Source organism: Maylandia zebra, linkage group LG16 (assembly GCF_041146795.1).
Source record: "Maylandia zebra isolate NMK-2024a linkage group LG16, Mzebra_GT3a, whole genome shotgun sequence".
Classification (NCBI taxonomy): Eukaryota; Metazoa; Chordata; class Actinopteri; order Cichliformes; family Cichlidae; genus Maylandia; species Maylandia zebra.
Window position 1 is genome coordinate 29,405,995 of NC_135182.1, and position 22,356 is coordinate 29,428,350.

General features: G+C 42.1%; 1 protein-coding gene across 2 annotated transcripts; it reads left to right on the plus strand.

The window, feature by feature from the left end:
- The first annotated feature begins 1,006 nt into the window (after positions 1-1,006).
- LOC101467730 (glycerol kinase) lies at positions 1,007-22,167 on the plus strand. 2 transcript variants are annotated; one of them, XM_004563088.6, is made up of 20 exons: positions 1,007-1,185; positions 3,793-3,866; positions 5,759-5,865; positions 5,951-6,028; positions 7,985-8,064; positions 8,254-8,391; positions 8,473-8,582; positions 10,022-10,088; positions 14,659-14,694; positions 15,434-15,501; positions 16,267-16,309; positions 16,411-16,491; positions 16,591-16,669; positions 16,768-16,864; positions 17,582-17,666; positions 17,917-18,037; positions 19,034-19,177; positions 19,886-19,972; positions 20,074-20,148; positions 21,412-22,167. In XM_004563088.6, exons 1-19 carry the CDS (start codon positions 1,132-1,134, stop codon positions 20,145-20,147), a joined length of 1,623 nt encoding a protein of 540 aa, XP_004563145.1. In that variant the 5' UTR covers positions 1,007-1,131; the 3' UTR covers position 20,148; positions 21,412-22,167. The 2 variants fall into 2 exon arrangements, with proteins under 2 accessions (XP_004563145.1, XP_012777863.1); XM_012922409.5 differs by lacking the exon at positions 20,074-20,148.
- The last annotated feature ends 189 nt before the right edge of the window (positions 22,168-22,356 follow it).

The window sequence follows — 22,356 nt, forward strand, 5'->3', positions numbered from 1 at the left end:
GGGGGGGGGGGGGGGGTGTAGAGGAAAAACATTATATATATATATATATATATATATATATACACATATAGTATATACATTGGGTGAATGTGCAGTAGTAGCAGCAAGCAGGTGAATTCTGTACATTAATATGAATAGACATCTGACTATTTTACAGGATAGACAATATAAACATATTTAAAATTAAAGGAATTGAAATGTACATTGTGCCTTGGTTTAGAGTGTCTGGAAGAGTCCTGTCTCAGTCAGTTATAGATGATGTGAGAGGGCGGGTGTGTGTGTTTAGGGCACGGATGGCTTGGGGATAGAAGCTCCTCTTGAGTCTCTCTGTCCTTGCCCGGAAGATGCGGAACCTTCTACCAGATTGCAGAAGTTGGAACAGTTTGTTGCCAGGATGGGACGGGTCCTTCAGTATCTGCGCTGCTCTAGTCCGGCATCTCCTGGTGTAGGTGTCCTGAAGCGGGGGGAGAGCAATCCTGCAGCAGCGTTCTGCTGTACGGATCACTCTCTGGAGAGCTTTTTGGTCCTTCACACAGCTGTTCCCAAACCACGATGTCATGTTCTGTGTGAGGATGCTCTCCACAGCGCCTGTACAGACATGAAGGCCATGTCTGAGGGTTCAACTGTGAAGGTTATCTGCCCCAAATTTATTATTTTTTAAATATTTACTTTATTGTTTTTATTATTATTATTTGGAGATGTTTAAAGATGTTTCTGTTATGTAGAACTTTTTTTAATGATATTTGATATTAATTTTTTGTTTTTTAATGTGGTTTTTTTTTTGCATTTTTGAATAAGATCCAGATGTTTTAAAATTCCGTTATCTATTATTTTTAGTTACTTTTGGTTTTATGTGTCTTCGTTTTTTTTTTGTTTTTTGTTTTTGTTGTTGTTTGTTTTGGGTGAACTTGACCCTCACAGCTGATTGGTCGGAGTGTGACCAACGCCTTCTGAGCGAGCAGCCAATCGGAGACTGCGCTCGCTGCGGGCCGGTTCCGGTGATCGCGTAGGAGGAGGTCTGTGTCAGTGTGCACAGCTGTCCTTCTCCACCTCACCGAGGAGTCGTGTTAGATTAAAGCAGAGATTCACCGGCTGTGTTTAACACTCGTTTTAAAGAAGAAGAGAATAAAAATGGACCCGCTGGTTGCTGCTATTGATCAGGGCACGAGCTCCACGAGGTTTCTGGTGAGTTTTAGTGAAGTTTCGCTGTTTTCATGTTGTGTTCAGGGCCCGGGAGCAGCTGGGACAGCAGACTACGGAGACTCTGTCCTGTGCTCAGAGGCTTTGGCCAAACAGCTGTAATCGTGGATGAAGTGCAAATCACCACGTGACTTATGTTTGTGTTGTGCTCGGCTCAGAAACGAGCTTGAACATCACGATGATTCTATTTAAACAGAGATTTAAATAGAAAAAGCAACCAGTGGACTGGAGCAGCACACTGACCTGTAGCTTCCACCTGCTTTGGATGGGGTTCAGGTGCATCTACAAAGAGCTAAAATCAGTCCAGCTGAATGATCACTTTGAACAAATTTGGACTTCCTCAACCAGGTCAGCTGGAAAATCGAGCTTTGGCACAGAGCATGAGCAGTGAGGGGCTCAGAGGAGGTAAAAGTGCTGTTGGAGTGCACAGAGAGAAATTCAGATTTGTGGGTTTTTCTGACACGTAAGAGCTTCTACTCATAAATGAATCATAAATGAATTTCTTTTTGGTGCTTGAGATTTAAACGTCCACAGGTGCTGAACTCTCTGAAAATAAAGGCCTTTCCTGTGTCATCATCAGCTGACATAACGGTCGTTCTGAGCAGCAGTAAAACTTTAACCTAACGCCTGATTTTGACTCTTGATCATTTGGCTGCGGATCGACTGCAAAATTGTCACAGAGCCTTCGTTTGTGTATACATGTGTAATGATCTCATAAAAACAAACTTTACTGCGTCTTTACGGTGTTGCATTTGCTACTTTGTGGTCCTCCGTCATGGTGTTACTCCAGAACATAGATTCATAACATCCTAGAGGGTCTCAGTTGGATTCAGGTCTGGAGAATGTGAGACAAAGGCATCAGCGCCTCCATCATCCAGGAACTGCCTGCACACTCCGGGTACATGAAGCCAGGGATTGCCCTGCACAAACAGGAGGTCTGAGAACCTGGCATGTAACAGAAGTCAGGGTGCTGTTGGCTAGCACGTGGAGGCCTGCGTGACCCTCCAAGGATACGCCTCCCCAGACCATCACTGACTCACTGCCAGGCTGGTCATGCTGGATGATGTTACAGGCAGCATAACGCTCGCCACGGTGTCTCCAGACTCTGTGAACCTGCTCTCGTCTGTGAAGAGAAGAGAGCATCAGTGGTGGACCTGCCAGTTCTGGTGTTCTCTGGAAAATGCCAGCCAGGCTGTGAGCACAAGTCCCACTAAAATGCCCTCATGTGACCCTCACAGAGTATCTGATATCTCAATCAGAGACATGCCTCTGACTCTGGCAGTACTCCTCCTGATCCGCCTCGCATTAATAAGCAGATACCATCCCTGCTGCTGGGTCTACTCCACGCTCCTGACACTGTGCCTGGAGACACGGCAAACAATCGGCTTCCCAACTGGACGTGAGTTTAGAAATGAGTACATGAGATGGAGCGCTCAGGGTGAGCAGTTTGGAGGCAAAATTAGAGAGGGAAGGCTGAGATGTTTGGATGTGTGCGGAAGAGGGAAAGGAGGAAGAGGAGGTTCACAGATGCTGAGGGTTGGGTGAGGGATGGGGTGAGATGGAGGGAGGTTATCTGCTTTGGCGACCCCAGAGGAGCGCAGCCAAAAAGAGAAGAAGAAGACCTGGAGACTTTGATATCCCTGACGTTTACCTGACTTTTAGTTATGCTCTGATGATCCAGCGTTCCCTTCCTTTTTTTGAGGTGTCATTAACAGTCAGAAGGGCAGAATACATGTCTAAGCTGTGGGTGGATGATTGAGAATCAGCCCTAGAGTCAGCAGCTGACAGTGGAGTTGAAATCAAGATGAGGAACTCAGAAGAGAAGCAGCTTTATTGTTTTATTTGTGTATTTGTCACAGATTGGGTCTGTGGGTGCAGAGGATGTTGTTTTATATGCTTATTAGTTTTTGAATCAGTGAGCGTGGCCCCGTCCTCTGTGGGACCGCAGCACTGATTGAAATTTGCAACGATCAGTATTTGTGAGGTCACATTTTTTTTGGGAGCAGGTAAAAAAAAACAAGTTCAGACTGAGTTCAGTTCTCATCAGTTTTCAGTAAGCGTGATGATTCAGACTTTTAACACTGATGGTGCAACTGAACTAAGATGACATCAGACATCCTCCTTGCATCAATGCTCTCTCTTTTTACAGGCTTAGTTTGTTCCTGTTAGATTTCCAGTGTAAAGTAAGTCAGGAAGTCTAAAGTTTAGACTTTAGGGTTGAAACTACTCTTGGATCACATGTCCTAAAAGCGTAACAAGGATTTCCTGTAGCTGAGTGAACGCACAGTGAGAGGAGGGTGGTGCTGCACGGAGCTTTATCCTATTACTTAATCAGAAGAAACGCTGACTTCTGTCTGACTGCAGGTGACAGGGAAAGTCCTGCCTCGTGTTAATTCCCTTCTTCTCTACAATACTCTGGCAGCACCCAGAGGCGATCGAGCCAGTGATCAATATCGTCTTTCCACTCCTCAGTGGGTGGAAGGAAAAACATAACTGGAAAAATTAAACTGTGGCAGCTTTAATTTGCTCCCTAATTAAATGAAGCTTTTAATATTTCTGTTCCTGCTTCTAATGAGCTGTGTTTCTCTGCAGGTGTTCAACGCAAAAACAGCTGAACTGATCAGTCACCACCAAGTAGAGATCAACCAGAGTTTCCCCAAAGAGGGGTGAGTGACTCGAACTTCAAATTATCACAATTAGACACTGTGTGTATCCACCATATTGTCCTGGTGCAACAGATTGCACACCTATGTGCAGTATTTATTATCTCTGCACACCCAGCCTGAGATCCGTGTTGCTTGAATAGTTGGTGGAATAACAGGATGCTTTGCACTTCAAGTCTTTGTGCACTCACAGGAGTCCAGTTTTCAGGTGACGGCTCAGTTGTCTACTGAGGCCGAAGCTGGTAAAACAAAAAAAACAATGCCATCAGGAAGCTGATGATAAAAACGCTGTCCTTTGATCAAATGTTACTCATTCAGCTGTGAAGCAGAGAGCAGAGGAGAGAAACTAATCACAGAGATTCATCACACTGGGCCTTCAATCAAATATGTGCACACGCTGAAGATAAAGAGCAGAAATACAGGAGTTTAGTTTTTATGTTTTATTTTTTTAAATGTTGGTTTCTTTGGGGATGTGCAGTTTGAATGTTCTTGAGAAAGCTGCAAGCCGTTGTTGAAAGGCACCGTGGCACAAAGTAAACACACTTCCATTCATTTTTGGCAACGCTGCGGTCAGGGGACTGCGAGGGCCACTGTAAAAGCTTCAGCTTGTCTTTCTCTGGGAGTAGTTCACAGATTATCCTTTGAGCTGTTGTCCATTTTATTTCACCTGCATGTCTGATAGCAGGGCATGTTTGTTAACAGCAGATATTTCCACCTGCATGCCTAACAGTTGAAAAATAAAAAAGTCTGTCCACATCACTTCCTGCCCACTTCTCTGAAACACCTCTGTCTCATCCACATACTGGTTTTCAGTAATGCACTGGCTGACTTTTTTGATGTGATAGCAGTTAAGTTTACCTGCTCATCCATATAGAGGCTAAAGCTTCTTCCTGCAGTCACATTGAGTTTCCTTTGTAGTCAGCAGACCGGCAGGTTTCTTATCCTTCAAAATCTCATTCGGACCGCCACCGTTTATCACTTTGATTCACATATTTTCACTTACCAATATAATATAACCCAATGAAAATAGCTCAAACCTGTTAATATTCTTTCTTCTGAATTTTAACTCTTGCTTTATATAGGAGTCTTTCGCAGTTGCACAGATATGTGTTGATAGAACTGTAAAGCTTGTAACAGCAGCACCTCCCCCCTCCTCTGGTGTCTTTTTAACAGGCTACTAAGTTACAGTTTAACCACCTTTTAATCACGTAACTTTATTTGATATGTAACAAACTGAGTCTAAGGTCCAGGTTTTATTTCATTTTTGTTCCTAACAAGCTGGCATGTGTGACCCGGTACAAGAGACAGACTGACCGGCTGTACTGCAGATCCAGAACACCCAGACAGAAATTACAGCAGGCTGTAAACTTAAGGTGTTTTCTTCCTGAATGCAAATCTCACAAAGCTGCAGGTGATCATTCGGGCCGTGGAACCATGGAAACATCTACAAGCGAGACTTTTTCTCTGTTAATGAAGTCGGCTTTTTACAACCTTAAAATGTAGAAAAAATTAAGGATTTCTGTCAGAAGAAGTTCTAACATGCACGTCTACAGGTTAGACAGTTATAACAATGTCTTTACAGGTCTGAGTAAAAAATCAGAAAACTACAACTCATCCAGAGTGAAGTGGATAACTCCCTTTGTTAAACCACTGCATTGGCTTGGGTCTGGCTGGTGTGCCAGATCATAGTTTTTAAAATGCTTCTATTGGTCTATAAAAGCAGTAAATAGGCTTCCCAGATTTTAATTTGATCTTGATTATCATGTTTTTCATAAAAATTTGAAGCACTCTGGATTTTCACATCCTGAAAAGTCTCAAAACTTCATCTGTCGCAGATTTCAAACGGGTTTTAAACATGCACGCGTGTGTTTTCTGTGTGTTTGCGTGTTGGCCAGATGGGTGGAGGAGGACCCGCGGGAGATCATGCAGTCTGTTCACGAGTGCATTGAGAGGACCTGTGAGAAGCTCTGCAAGCTCAACATTGACGTCTCCAACATCAAAGGTAGGACGCTGACGGTGGAAGACGGGGTAGAAAATGAGGGCATCGGGGCAAATTCATTGAAATTTATCCTTTTTTTTGTTTTCAGCGGTGGGAGTGACCAATCAGAGAGAGACGACCCTGGTTTGGGACAAAGACACCGGCGAGCCGCTCTACAACGCCATCGGTGAGAGCGTCAGCATCAGTATTTTTGGATTTCTACATCGGTGTCAGACTCACCGAGCTGTAAAAAAAGTGGATTGTGTAATGTGGGAAACGACTCGGGGCATGACTTGATTACATCAGGTTGAAGCATCCTGTGTCGTGTCTGTTCCTGCCCCGCCAAAAACCATCAGAGCTGTGATCCAGCAGCAGCCACTCCCACTCACACAGGCTTTCAGTTTAAAAAGCCAGTTTATCAGCGAGCTCTTCAGTCCCCTGATTCGACTGGGGGGTGTTGTGTCAGCTGTTCACTGATCAGAGCACTGCTTGAGCTATGAACAGCCAACAAAAGCTAGCAAAGTTTTTTTTTTTTTTAACAAAATGTTAGTGCTTAACTTCTCACAGCAGGAGAAAAGGCACCGCAAAGCAATTTTCTTCAAAAGGTGTGTCACCTTCATATTATTTAATCAGGTTTTGGGCCAAAAAGTGAACGCAGATGTTTTTATGTGGCTTTTTTATGTCTAATATCCCCGTTCATGCTGGAAAATAACCTGCAGTTAACAGGATTTACAATGGAGTCATATATAAAATAAATTCAGTTCACTTTTCTTCATATAACACCAAATCACCACAGCAGTTGCCTCAATCTCTCTATATTGTGAGGTAAAGACCTCACAGAGAAACCCCCTACAATCATACCACCCGCTGTGAGCACGCACATGGTAACAGTGGGGAGGGAAAACTCCCTTTTAACAGGAACAAATCTCTTCAATCTAAATACCAGCAATCACTTTTTGCCATGACAACAATGACAATGTGTAGAATGGTAGTAAAAATAAGTCCAAATTCATTGTGTCAGTTTGTCGCTGTGACCAGAAGCTGACAGACAGATGTTGTTAAATCCAGTTTTCCTGGTTTTTGGTGTTATTAGTGGGTCTGATGATATAACCTGATTTCAAACTGTTTTTAGCAGCTATCTTATTGATATGCTCTGTTTGGGATAATTTACTATCTATTTGCAGTTTGCAATAATTTGAAGTTTAAGTCGGGCTCTCAGATTAATGTTAGCCATTTTCAAAAAATGCACCACAGCATCATCAGACAGAGGTGCAGAACTCCCATATCCAAGTTAGGTTGAAAATTAAACAGAAGTTAACGTGGTGGTTTGCTCATACAAAGTCCACACGGTCTCCTGTTTTGCCTCCTGCGGGATTCACTCTAGCAAAAGTTGTATTTTCAAAGCGGCATTTTACTTTCCTGCTGTGCTTTGTGTGATGAAGCTCAACTGGGGAAAATCCCGACCTGGTTCCACAGCGTGCTCCAGAGTTCATGTGTGAAAACGACCACACAGCTGCACCAGCAGCCTGGCTAGTAGAAGTATATATAATAAAATATCACACATTGAAACCTTAGACAGGAAGGACTCAAGTTTAGCTGGTTAATAGTGACCAATCTTTCAAAATAAAAGCAAGGACATTGTTCACTAATACATTGTGGATGGCCTTGTTCTTCCAGAAAGATGAAAAATAAAGAAGCTAAAATTAGAGTTGGGATTATGCCCATGCCCATTCAAACAAACCCTGGGAACGCTGAGCTGTGAGTCTCATTTCTCATCCATCCTGAAAAAGACCTGGAGCTCTGTTGCCTTGGATCCTCTTTGAGGTTTAACCACAGAATTTAAATGAAGATCAGGTCAGAGGGCTGTAAGGAGCGTGATTAGTTAAACAAAGTTCTTGTGTTGTCTCAAACTTCAGCTGGTCCTCGGCATTCCTGCCATTTCTTTAGAAACTGAGGAAAATGTTTCCTGATTACTCAGTTTTTATTCATTACGCTGAGACCGCCTGGCCTCTGATTAAAGAGTTAGTCTTTATGAAGCTTAGATCTACAACTACATATTGAGGTTGCTGTTTTCTCACAAAACTAATGCCAATGTTTTGGGTTCCCGTGTTTGAATCTTTCTCCTCTCCTGCTTTGTGTTTAGTTTGGCTGGACCTTCGTACTCAGTCGACGGTAGAGAGGCTCATTAACAAAGCTCCGGGAAGAAACAAGAACCACCTCAGGGTGAGAGATGATTGATAAGAAATTGGTAACAACTTAATCAGGGCAAGTTGTGTGGGTCAGAGGAACACTTGGGGGTGTAGTAGTGACTTTGTTATCTACTTTGAATCAGAAATCTGAAAGAAGGCAGGACTCTTGCTTTCTTTGTTGAAATATCTTTCTGATCTCTGTTTCTATTCTTAATCTCCACAGCATAAAACAGGCCTTCCCATCAGCACTTACTTCAGTGCAGTGAAGCTGCGATGGCTGCTGGACAACGTGGACGAGGTGCATGAGGCTTTCCTGAGCCAGCGTGCCATGTTTGGCACGGTGGACTCCTGGATCATCTGGGTAAGACCTGAACCTGTACCTCTACTTCTGTCATGAGTGTGTGATTTGTTCTTTTAACACCCCCACCCCTCCACCCCCCAGTGTCTAACAGGGGGAAAGAACGGCGGGGTCCACTGTACAGACGTTTCAAACGCCAGTCGCACCATGCTCTTCAACATTCACACCATGGACTGGGATCCTGAACTCTGCAGGTGATTCACACTATACCCTGTACACTATAGACTGTATATAAAGGATGGGTGCCACAGCCTATCCAAATGTTTTGGCCACTGCCATGTTGGATTGTGGAGCCAGAGTGACCATATTTGCACGAAGGGCCTGAAAAGCTGTGTTATTGGCTAATGCTAGCTAGCTAGGTTAGCAAACAAACTATATAAGAGCATCAGAGAGCCAACCAATTAGTGTTAATAACATTAAATAACAACTGAATTCATCTGAATTAAATATTAGGTAATAAAAGGCTCCAACAGCACAAACACAGAACAGAGGTCTAGTTCAGGCCGGGTGAAGCCTAGCAAAGAGCTAGCAGCTACAGCTACCTGTGTCGCCATAAATCTGTCAGTCAGAGACGCCACACCCCTAATAATGCAAACTTTATTGCAACTTAAACAGATGAGTGATGCATATGTTATGTCTTTATTTCTGCTGTAAAATTGGATGTTTTGGGGATGGACTAAGTTTTTAATGCAGTCTCAAGTGGCGGCTAAAGGAACTGGAGTTTTTGGTTTCATGTTTTAGCCATGGAGGTTGCTGCTTAATTGTCACACACAGAATAAAGCATTTAAGGTTATCGTCTGCGTATCTGTTTGCACACTCCAGTAAAAGCTCATTCACTTCCCATTCAGGGAGTTAATGAGCCATCTTTTGTTTTATGCAGTTGGCTGAGCTTTGAAGCAGTGGAAAAAATGCTGCACCAATACATTTTATTTCTTTTGAGTCATAAAAGCACAGAAAGAATGGACTGGTCTTCACCTGATTATTCAGAGTCAGCTCCCCAGCTTTAGTGAGAGAGAAACAAACACTCTGTTTTAGCTCCGTTTTGTCGAACTCCTCCAGATTTAATTTCAGTCATGATTCTTCTTCTTCTTCATCTTGCTGCTCTGCTTAGAGGTTGCTAAAGTGGCTCACGTGCCTTCATGCAGACTTAACCATCCCAGTATCGAAATAATCGGAGTCATATATTCGATTGTAAAAGATTTTACACCGGACATCCTTCCTGTACTGGTGAGGAGCTCTCATGTAGTTTGCTTTTGATTGCTTGTGGTTTGCCCAGGCCAATCCTCGTTGCCCCCTACATTGAGGCTGCAGGTTGCCCTTGGAGACGGGCTGGACGGGCTTAACTTGGCATCCGATCAATGTCTGCCTTGTTTTTAATTGATTTGATTTATATTTAAAGTTTAAAGAAACCTCGTGTGAAAAGCTACATTTTTAAAGTCACATTGTTGCCACTTTCTCCTTTGTTGTCTGTTCTTCCTCATCTGCAGCAATCTGGGGATTAAAACACAGAACAACAGGACAGAAAATAGAACAAAGACCTCATCAAAAAAAAAGAAAAACTATAAGTGCCTTTGTGTTTGTTTTTATTATGAACCTACAACCTCATGACAGACTCCTGCTATGCTCCTTTCAGGTACTTTGACATCCCGATGGAAATCCTGCCCAGCGTCAGAAGCTCGTCTGAGATATACGGCTGGATGGTGAGCTCAGATACGCCTCACAGCACGCTGTGTGTTTGTTTCTGTGACACCATTTGTGTTTTGAGGTCACAAACCTGAAACAACCTTTTTTTTCCCTCTACAACTCAAAGAAGAGATATGTGAAATCTGTGCAACCTGATACCGACACGAACCATAAATATTTCTGGTGAATGGTCTCGTTAAATGTTGTTATTACTGTAATGGCTATAAAACTTGATAAGAAGCATCAGGAGAGGTGATAATGTACAGACAGTGTAGATAGTGAAGGTCTGCTGAAGATTTCCAGCTGAACGTTTATTATTCTGATGGATTTATGCTGCACAGTTTTTTCCATACATCCAGATGCATGCATGACTTCATCCAATCCTACATTTTTTAAATTAATTACATTTAAATTAATTCAGTAGATATTTTTCCTACATAAATCATATTAATTAGTGTTTTTAACCTCTTTCCATATAAAGGATAAATGTCACCATGCTGGACTTCTGAAGGTGCATTCCTACATTTCCAACTAAACCTATATGGCTTGGTTAGCAACCTACAGCCACAAACTGTGTGGGTACAGTGTATGCCTAGAATTTCACCAAAACTGGAGCTTAACCTCCTTGGACAGTCTGGAAGTACAAATCAATGCACTGCAGTCGTATTATTGTTGTTCAGATAATTGTATTTAAAATACTCCAAAAAAGAGGGAATTAATGAAGTATTTGTAAGTTTCTATTCCAATCTGTACACTTCAAGCTCTCCCCCTCTATCAGAAGAAACTCTCCAAAATATACATTTTCCAAGAATAGATAGTGATCTGACGAAGGGATTAGGGGGACCTATTACTGTAGTAGAGGTACAAGAAGCCATTAAATCCTTAAACACAGGTAAATCGCCGGGCCCTGACGGTTACTCTGCAGAATACTATAAAGCCAATTCTGATCTTATGGCACCGTTGTTGAAAGATATGTATAATGAAGCCTTTTCAAAATGTCAATTACCCAAGACTTTGTCCGAAGCTACTATTTGTTTAATCTTGAAAAAGGACAAGGATCCTCTGTTGTGCAGCAGTTACAGACCAATTTCTCTTTTAAATATTGATTTTAAAATACTATCTAAAATCCTCGCACTTAGGCTACAACGTGTTCTGCCACAAATTATCGCCTCTGACCAGACGGGATTTATGGCCGGCAGGCACTCATATGACAATTCAAGACGCCTCTTGAATATTATCCATACATCGTGCAACTCAATTCCAGAGGTTGTGGTATCTCTTGACGCGGAGAAAGCTTTCGACCGCGTTGAGTGGAGCTTCCTCTATGAGGTGATGGATAGGTTTGGCTTAGGGGCTGACTTTATTCTCTGGGTTAAGCTACTATATTCCTCGCCATCCACCTGTATTCGTACTAACAACAACTTGTCTTTGCCTTTTCCACTTGAGAGGGGCACTAGGCAAGGGTGCCCTCTCTCACCCCTCCTATTCGCCATTGCTATCGAGCCTCTTGCAATATGGCTGCGTTCAGAGGATAGATTTAAAGGCATTACAAGGTTCGGTGTGACCCACAAACTCTCCCTTTATACAGATGATTTGCTCCTGTACATTTCTGACCCTCTAAACTCATTCCCGGTACTTTTTGACATACTGGACCAATATGGTACACTGTCAGGATATAAGCTCAATTATCAAAAAAGCGAGTTGCAACCCCTCAATTCCCTGGCCAGAGCTCTTCCCCACTCAATAGTGCCTTTTAAGTGGACAGAAACCGGATTTAGATATTTGGGGTTTTTTATTTCCTCTTCTATATGTAAAATGATGAGGGAGAATTTTCTATCCCTACTAGAAAATGTTGGGAAAGATTGTGACTGTTGGACTTCTCTACCATTGTCAGTGGCAGGGAGAGTTAACCTGATAAAGATGAGTGTCCTCCCAAAATTCTTGTATCTTTTTCAACATGTCCCGATTCTTCTTACCAAGGCATTTTTTGACAAGTTAGAAAAGATTCTGTCACATTTCATATGGGGAGGGAAACAAGCTAGAATTCGCAAGTCTATTCTTCAGTCCTCTAAAACTGACGGCGGTCTTGGTCTGCCCAATTTTAGACACTACTATTGGGCAGCTAACATACAAAAACTTTTACATTGGGTTCATAACGACCCCCCTGCACCAGCCTGGGTACAAATGGAAACTGCATCTAGCTGTTACTCATTATCATCAATACTCAGCTCACCACTCCCTTTTTCTCCAACCCTTGTTGGGGATAATCCAATAGCTAAGGAAACGGTAACTATTTGGCGACAGTTCAGAAAATACTTCGGGCTACTTGGACCGTCTTTGCTAACGCCTTTATCAAAAAATTGTAATTTTGCACCTTCAAACACTGATGCGGCCTTTAGGAGTTGGAAAGATAACGGACTTAGGACTGTTAAGGACTTGTACAGTCAGGACACCTTTCTATCTTTTGCTGACCTATCGTCTAAATACAACCTGCCTAATTCCAACTTTTTTCGTTATCTTCAGGCTAGAAATTTTGTAAAAACGCAGTTCCCTCACTTTCCCAATCGGCCTCCAGAAACAAATCTGGATATCATCCTGCAGACGAACCCTCATCAAAACAGACTGATATCAGCCTTGTATAAAATACTAGATGCTTTGGTCCCCAAATCCATTTCTCATATTAAGCTGAGATAGGAGGAAAAGCTACAGACAACCCTGCCAGAACAGCAGTGGGATTCTGCTTTGAAATTGATTCACTCGTCCTCAATTTGTGCTTGTCATGCTCTGATTCAGTGCAAGGTGGTCTATAAAGTACACTATACAAACGCAGAATTATCTAAAATCTATCCAACCATTAGTGATGCCTGTAGCAGATGCGGACTATCGCCTGCCAACCATGTCCACATGTTTTGGTCTTGTTCGAAACTGAGTGCATTTTGGAGGAATATATTCGACACACACTTAGCCAAGCATATGGCCAGACTGTCCCTCCTAACCCACTCTCCGCAATTTTTGGCATTCCTCCCGACTTGAACTTATCTGGTCCCCTCAAACAGGCCCTAGCCTTTACCGCTTTACTGGCTCGGAGGCTTATTCTGTTGAAGTGGAAGCTTCCCCACCCCCCAACTCATGATCATTGGGTGAGAGATGTACTCTTTAACTTAAAGCTGGAAAAACTTAGATTCTCTCTAAAAGGTTCTATTAGGGAATTTAACAAAATCTGGAAATCATTTCTCTTGCTGGTGGACACTATTACTTTACTTCCTGAGTCTGAAGTGAACTGAGCGAAGCTACATTATAATGTGTTTTTTTTTGTTTTTTTTTATCTTATTTATACCTTATCTATTTGTTTTTCCTTTTGTTTGGTCCTTTCTCTGCTTTTGTTTTCTCTGCTTTTGTTTTCTCTGTTTTTGCTTTGTTTGTTTTTGTTTGTTTGTTTGGTTGCGGGGCGGGGGGGTTGTGGTTGTTGTTGTTTTTTGGGGGTTATGCGTGTTATGTGTATGGGTCCTGAGATGTTGTTGTTTTGGTTTTTTTGTTGTTTTTTTTGTGTGTGTGGGCAGAGACTGGTTCTCTGCGGTGTCTTGTCTAGTGTGGACCTGGTAGGGGGAGAATTCGGGTTGGGGGGTTGGAGGGTATAATGGACATACCACTGTTCTGAAATCAAGATTGACTTTGCTGTTGCTAACTTTGTATGTCATTGCTGAAATCAATAAAACAAAGTTGGAATAAAATACTCCAAAAAGCTCCCAGAGCACAAACTGTTTAGATAAGGTAATGCAGTATTTCTTCTATATATTTGGACCGCTTGTGTAATTACACACTTGCAGAGGTCCATTTTAAACCCTGTCCATGGCCCTTCAGGGGTGCAGGCACCTCGTCCATGGCCCATGGACTCCTCATCAGTAATAGTTTTTTTTTCTGTGCAAATGCACGTGTTACATGTGTGTTGTGAATCACAACACAGAAATATTTTCTGCATGTGTGTGTGTATATAGTATATTTGTGGAGTGTAGGTAGGAGTTCATTGAGTTGTTTAAAATCCCATTCTGTGGCCTCTCCCTGATAAACATCCTGATAAGAAGCCGTGCGGCTCTTATCTCATCTCCCGACAACATCATTGACTTTAATGTCGAAGCTTTTTTATGCAACGTGCTCTATGGACTGAGGTCCAGAGATCAGCTGAAGCAGCTGTTTGTTTCTCTCTCTCTGCCTCATTGATCGGATCATTTTTCTTTTTCTTTTTTTGCCTCTACATGTATCTTTCCATGCAGGACCGACCTCTTTAATGACTGGAATTAATGAATAAATAATCAGTTCTGATAAAACTAGAAAGGGTTCAGTTAGGTTAAAATAATAAAAGTATCCTATGCTCACTTTGACGCTTGTGGAGCTTTTATTAAACTGTAATTACCACTGATAACTCAGTGTGATGCATACTTGGCTACAGGGCCATGAGTCTGATTCCCTGCACAGCAAACGGCCTCCTGCTTCATCCTAAAGGTTTTCATATCATTCTTTGTGTCGCACTGAGCTCAGCGGTCATTTATCCAGAATCTAAACATGTCCACATTTCTGTCTCCTAACCAGAAATCCGGCTCACTTGCAGGAGTTCCAATTTCAGGGGTAAGAGCTTTTCCCTCTTATGCAACTTTGTTTAATGAGTCACATCTGTCTGTGTTCCGCTGCGAGGCTGTCGCTGTGCTGGAGCAACGCATGGCTCCCTCCCACTTTTTTTTTTCTGAGTAGAGACCATTTCGCTCGACCAATGAAAAATCTGCCCTGTGACACCTCAGAATCAGCTGATTTGTTTTGTATGTAATGAAGCCAAGCAAAAGCAGTATCTTCACACTCTCTTTCACAGTTCAGGCCCGCCAAGTACACGTGGGCGGGTCTGAACTAGCTGCATAAGTACAGGAGACGTCAGCAAGACCAGTTCAGGGCTGCAAAACACATTTAAGCTGCAACCAAATCAATTTAAAAGGAAAATAACCGTCTCTGAGCATCAGCATCATCTGAGGTCTGTCGTAGTTTGAATGAGCTGCAGCAGTTTCATCTCTGTAGAGTAGAGGAACAGAAACAAGCATTGGTATCCTGGTTGTTTGATCTGTTTTCTCATAATTCCCTTGAAACTTAAAAAGTGCATCCTGGGTACATTTTAATGGTCATATCACTATGTAGTTTAGTGGGGTAGATCAGAAACACACTGTAGCATATGGAAGGTCCCCTTTTCAAAAGGTCATTTTCTGGCTGTGGGTTTAAAATTATGTTAACTGCTGGGTTGGAGCTTCCAGGGTGAAGCAGATATGTTTGCGGTTGTATCCACTCATCTATGACTGTTTACACGTCCTACTTGATCTGTCAGTGTCTCGGTGACCAGTCGGCTGCTCTGGTTGGTCAGATGTGCTTCAACGAAGGCCAGGCCAAAAACACGTAAGCACTCTACTCCCTTCTTTATCACGGTGACGTCAATTCATTGTTTTTCTATGTTCAATACAGAGATTGTGTTTTTTCAACTTGACAAAATACATTACATGACATTTGAGGCTGTTAATAAATATCATCATAGGGATATGTGGACTGGGTTAAATTGCACTACACTGATACGATTGAGTTCTCTTCAAATGTGTCTCTACTGTGTTTCAGTAAATTGTAAAGTCGCTATTTTCACTCTAAAGAAAGGTAGTACTTAGTAAACTGTAGCAGTTAACATACAAATCTATCAGTTTATAACAAAACGCTAAGTCAGTGGATTTAATCATCGCTCAGTGCCTGCTCAATCAACTGAGTAATCTCCCCACCTCCTGATTCACCAACTCTGTGAGATAGAAGTCACAGTAACTAACCCAAGAAAGGTGCTTGATTGGAGTCAGAAAGAGTACTCATTTCTTTATTTTTGTCCCCCGATTTCTGTTCCTGTTGCTAAGGTGTGTTTTAACCCAAACCACCTGCTTTCTCTAAATCTAACCAGCGAGTGGAAGTGGACATGAAACGTAAAACAAATATACCCAGGTTGGCTGTAAACCTGCTAAAATGTGACACTACAGGCTCTCTGTCCTCCTCATGAGGACTATGCAAATCTGTTAAGTGTGGCGAATATCAAAAATCAAAACACCAGCGCACCCACACTGTAGATGAGTTAACGTCACCAATAAACCAATCGCGTGTCTAACGCTTCTGTTTTATTCTCATGTAAAGGTATGGGACTGGCTGCTTCCTGCTCAGAAACACAGGCACCAAGGTAAGATGTTGTTTTTAAAATATATACAGTAGTTATTGCTATAACAATTTTAGTGAGAAATATTTCACCCTCTCAGTAATAATTTTCATGTGATCTGTCAGCCTGTGATCTCAGACCACGGCCTGCTCACCACAGTTGCCTACAAACTGGGAAAAGACGAGCCGGCCTGCTATGCCCTCGAGGTGTGTGGTGGCCTCTATTAAATAACTATGATCGGTGACGGCTGTCTGTGCTCTGGTCTGATTTTTGGGATCTGCTTATTTTTTTCTTGTTTCCTGCAGGGGTCGGTGGCCATAGCAGGAGCAGTGGTACGATGGTTGAAGGACAACATGGGGATGGTGCAGTCGTCCTCAGAGATCGGTACGTGCACTTCACCATTGATTACCTTCAGGACTCGGCGCTGGGGTTTGTGCTTGAATATCACGTCTGCTTCCGTCTCCTGTTGTCCTCTCTTTCAGAGAAACTGGCAGCGGCAGTAGGAACGTCGTACGGCTGTTACTTCGTGCCAGCTTTTTCGGGGCTCTACGCCCCCTACTGGGAGCCCAGCGCAAGAGGGTGAGCGAGTCGGCCCAGGCTCATTCTAAACTGAGGAAATCCTTTATGCTTGAACGCTTGTTGAAATGGCTATATTTCTATGTATAACAGTGCATGTGTTAAAAGATCAGCTATGAGCCTGGTGCTGAGCCCTGAGGAACCCCAAAGCTAATGTAGGAAAATCCAAACCCACATTTTGTGCACTCAGCATTAATAATAAACAGGATGGAAGCTGATTATAAACTCTGAGATGACACCCTCACTGGTAATCGAACAGGTGGGCTTTTTTGTCAGGATCTGTTAAGTGACTTATGGAGATGAGCTTCTACAAAACATCTCAGCTGCTCGATATTTAAAGACATTTAGTATATTCACATTCAATTTCAGTTCCTCAAAAGACACATTAACAGAGTTTGGAGGATGCACATTTGGACTCTTTTTAAAACCTTAAATGAAGCTTTTGCTCCTTCTGATGTAAATCCGGTGTTTAGCAATCAGATTAGCAGTCTGCTTCTTACTTTTTTAAAATCTGTGTCAAAGTATGAACATGTGGGGAGAGGTTGTTTTAAGATCATGTGATTCTATATCTATTCAATGACAAAAAAACACAAAACACAAGGCCACAAAAACATGACAGAGCTCTGCTGTGCTGCCCAATAACACAGTAGTAAATGTGGAACAGTTTAATGTTTGGTCTCTGTATTAAAGTATTAAAGTTTTGCTTTCTCTGTTTTGCAGCATCATCTGTGGGCTCACACAGTTCACCAACAGGAACCACTTGGCATTCGCTGCTCTGGAGGCCGTCTGCTTCCAGACCAGAGAGGTGAGCCTCCTCTTCTCATCTCTAGAACGAGAAGATACACAAGAGTGTAACCGGGCTATCACTAAGCATTGATCACATAGGTGTAACGTGAGTTTATGATACATACAGGTTTGCTTACTGAACACTATATCAGAGCATGGTAGTATTTCAGCTAGGCTGAATTTCAGATGCAACAAGAGTTAATAAAGAGGGGTTAGAGACGGGTTTCATCGTAGTTGAATTGAAGTGTGTGTGCGTGTGTGTGTGTTAGATTCTTGATGCAATGAATCAGGACAGCGGGGTCCCTCTGACGCAGCTTAAGGTGGACGGAGGGATGACGTCAAACAGATTACTGATGCAGCTGCAGGCCGACATCCTCTGCATCCCTGTAGGTACGACTACTAAACGCACACACACTCAGAGTAACTCTGTGTTTTAAAATCGAGGAACTGGTGACACGAGGCTGAACCTTAACCTTAAACTGTCCATTCTGATATTTGACCCATTTAAAACAAACACTTTGATATACAGGTCGAAGGTAAAGGCAGAAATGTACCTGTGCTAACCAGTTAAACATGAATTGACTTTACACGCACATATCTTCCTGTTCATTAGAATACTTTGCCAGCATTGTGTAAGTGGATGATTTTATCACCTGTAAGATGTTTCCCATCAAAGCTGAACAGCTGCTCCTTTTGATTGTTAGAGACTTTACTAGAGACTCTAATGACCGTTTGGTTCACTGTGACAAGTTTAGTCACATGTAGAAATGACAAAATGTCCTCACTGTCTGATGGTAAAGATTATTCTTTACTCACAGTCTGCACTTTTGAAAAAACAATCAGGCACTATCTGGATGATAGATCTGACTAGTAACACACAAAAAAACAAAAACAGCAGCACTACTCCCCTGAGTAGTTTGGACATTTTACAAAACCACAACATGACCTCATGAACTGAAGATATATTAAAAACCAGTGTAGCACTAAAGGTTTTTTGGTTTTGTTTGAACATTTGCCTATGTTCTGCTTTAATTTCTGTAACTTAGGTGTCAAAGTACCTAGTTAATTTCCAATAGCTGACTAGAAGATTTTATTTTAAAGAAAATGACTCTTTAAAAAGTCTGGCTGAAGTCCTCAAACTACATGGAAGCTTTTATTTTGAAAATACAACATGGCTGATGTCAACCTGATGACTTCCTGCAACTAACTTTTAAAGAAATTTAAAAAACAAATCACTGACTTGAAGATTTCACCAAAAATATTATGAAAATGAAGAATTTTTGCATTTAAATAGCAACCAGAATACAGGAAGTGATGAGCCTGATTGCTCTCAGGGGGAACATGTCTCTCTGTCACTCTCTAACCGTCCGTCTTACGTTGCTCCAGTTCGACCCACCATGTCCGAGACCACAGCTCTTGGTGTAGCCATGGCGGCGGGGGCAGCAGAGGGCGTAGGCGTATGGAGCCTGAGTCCCGGTCAGCTCCCACATGTCACATCTGAGAGATACGAGCCTCAGATAAACCCTGAGGGTAAGACTGTGAGAGTGAAAAGCTTGCAATGGGATCATATGACATACATGACACAGGACATACAGCAGATAATAGAACACAGAGCAGGATGGCCTCGAGTTTTGGTTAATGTTATGCAGCACTATGTAATTTAGAATTTACAGTGTCAGCCGTTGTTTCTGTTTGTCCAGATGCTGTTAAACATTTACAGTGAAATAAAACACTGTGTAAAACATTAATTTCCCATTTAATAGATTAAAGTGAACTTAAAGTTGTTTTTTATCCTGTGACAGCAACATGCTGCAAGAGTCAACATAACTGATGGTTGATTGGCTGGCTCCTCCCCCCTTCAGGCGCATGATGGTGTTTTTCTTTGTGCAGAGAAAATGTTCCTTATTTTACCATCAGCTTTAAAATTAGCAGATATATTCAGATGTGTTTATTTTTCAAGTAATGTAAATGTTCTTTTGTTATTTGCTGGGCAGTAAAATTCAAAACAGTGTCACTCTGTGCTGTTTTGTGGTCTTTGCTTTGCAATGGCATCAAATGTGAATATCTTAGAAATATTTGTGTAGCTTATTATTTTTACACAGCTTCAGCTTTAAATCAGTTTTGACTGAATCTGTAATCTCAGTGTTTTCCACTCAGTGACTTTTAGGTGTAATTTGCTGCATTTGGTGGATGTTACTATGACGACATGACTTACACTTGTTTCCTCGTCACAAACAGAGAGCGAGTACCGCTTCGCTCGCTGGAAGAAGGCCGTCCAGAAAGCCATGAACTGGGAGACCACAGAGCCCTGCTACAACGGCAGCGGTAAGCCACTGCATGCAGGAAGTGACTTCAGCTGTTAACTGTTTCATTGTTGGAGAATTTCCCCCTCACTCACTCACAATCTCCTCACTTACTGACAACAGGTTTAGGAAAGAATATGAACGGCGCACCCTGGGGGGTCCATCCCAGCCCTCCCCCCAGCAGAGTGGACCACTAAGGTCCGACATTTGCCGCTGCATGCCGTGTGTGACACTTGAGTTTCGACTTGGGGCATGTTTACATATTAAAGGCTTTACTAACACGGTGTGTTCACGGCTTTAACCGACGCAGATGTCCTCACTCGTTAGAAACTAATTTAAGGCGGAACTGTTCTGTTCATATTTATTCTGCTAGAGCAGCTTTGCATGATTCTTGGTTCAAAGTAATCCTTCTCTAGCTCATGCTTGGACAACAAGCTGTTTTAGCCCCTCCCCCTTTAAGCCAACTGCCTTCCTACTGGCTGTCCTTATAAGCAGAATGGTTGAACAACAAGTGAGCAGAGCTTCTGATTTTCCATCTCTCTGACATCATAGAGATCAAAGAATAGAAAAAACTGTGTGACACTGACTGTTTAAAACAGCCTGCATAACATGAAATAAGTTGAAGCAAAATAGGTCAAATTAATGATACTTTTAATCCTTCCTAAAGTTGTAAACAGAATGTGAGGAAACAACGCTACAACTGAATTTCCATAAATCTTTTTCTGTCATGTTAACAGGAATTACGTGCTACACTGGCTCACTGCACCACCCTGTGGTTCTTAGTGGTATTACATGACAGTACATTTCAATTTCACCTGATATTCTTGCAATACAACACCACAGTCGTCTCGTACGTAATGTCTTAGCGGTTAATTCTTCACATTCTGTTGTTTTTTTTATTTGTGTTAGAAGGTTTTAGAGTCTTTGACAAAGTTGGGGTTTTTTTTTGCAAAACCTACATTTCAGATAAATTAAATCTGAGTCAGACCAGCCTGGTTTTTGTGTGGGCATGCGACTGCAGTTATTCTTGTATGCCTCTACCAAGGAAGTCTTTTAGGATTCTTTTCTAAAACAAGATAGGTCAAAGTTAAAACGCTGGCTTCATTTGTTTACAGATAGATCTACATATACTTTCAGGTGGTATTCAGGAACTCACTTCCTGTCCCAGCTTTAGCCTTGATGGAGGTATACATTCTCACAATGCTCTGTTTTTCCTGCTGGTAAACCGCAATTGTTTCTATGACTTTTTAAAACGTGTGGAAATCAGGAGATTGCAGATCGCTAAGAGGTTTGTGCTTTAACTTCTAAATCTGCAGCTAAGATGCTAAGTGTCCCACAGAGCTCCTTTGAGTCCACGTTTAGTTTTAATCCTTTTCTTTAAACTAACTGCTTTGCTTCCAGAAAACAAAAGTCTGTCAGTGTTTGTTTGCTCTCTTAGACTCGTTTCTGTTCGCCTCACAGGTCACTCGCAGTAACTTTAAACTGTGTGGAGCCACATTTTGGGGGGAACATGATTGTGGAGTACGGTGAAGACGGGACTGGCGACTGCTCGATCCAGCCTGCGGTCATCTTCAGTGACGTGCAGCCTCTCAAATGCTCTGAACATCCAGCGAGCTTTTCACGAAGAACGACACCACATGCAGCCAGGAACAGTTTCTACACCGTCCAGTTAAAACAAACATGCCTTCAACACAGAGACTGCTGTAACTCCTCACTGCACCCAAAGGGAACACTGGACTTTATTTTGAATGTGTTCTGTACATGATGTTGATGTTTAACCCCCAAACACGGAACAGAAGTCACTCATGGAGGGGACGAGTACTTTTAAGTCAGAAAACCGTCCTTTTAAAAAAGAAAATTCATTGTAATTTACTGCACTTCATTAACTACAATCTGAAAGCCAGCCAATTCTTAACAGCACTTTATAATTTATCCTGTTTGTGGAAAACATTTTTTTTTAATCATTTGATGTTTTGAAGAAACAGGACTTTGACTCCTTTATAATTAATTATAACACTTGATGACCTTTGAAGATCTGAGCTGTGGCACGAGCCATAAATACCTGGAGGATCATTTTCCATGAGACTTAAGCTTGTCTGTGAAAGGGGGAAAACGTGGCGACTGTTAAATCCTGCTGATTTATTACTGCTGTTTGAACCCTTCATATTACCAGGATGCCTCAAAAAGTTGTCCAAGTCAGAATAAACACAAAATGTACTTTTCATGTCTTTTCTGAACACACAGCAGGAAGAACTCTTAAAGACTAAACTCTTGTAGATCTTTAGGAACAGCAGGAGTGACAGGTTTTTATCCTGCAGAAATTTCAGTTCATCTGTCTTTCTGGGACGTTTGGGTTGATCAACCTGCAGCCGGGTGCTTTTTTGCACTAACAAAAAGAATGATATG

Excerpts from the sequence above, each read along its gene's own strand:
- LOC101467730 (XM_004563088.6), top strand. The coding sequence starts at position 1,132 with ATGGACCCGCTGGTTGCTGCTATTGATCAGGGCACGAGCTCCACGAGG. Across the intron at positions 16,670-16,767 it reads GCAGTCGTCCTCAGAGATCG|AGAAACTGGCAGCGGCAGTA; the intron begins GTACGTGCACTT and ends CCTCTCTTTCAG. Across the intron at positions 19,973-20,073 it reads GCCCTGCTACAACGGCAGCG|GTTTAGGAAAGAATATGAAC; the intron begins GTAAGCCACTGC and ends TACTGACAACAG.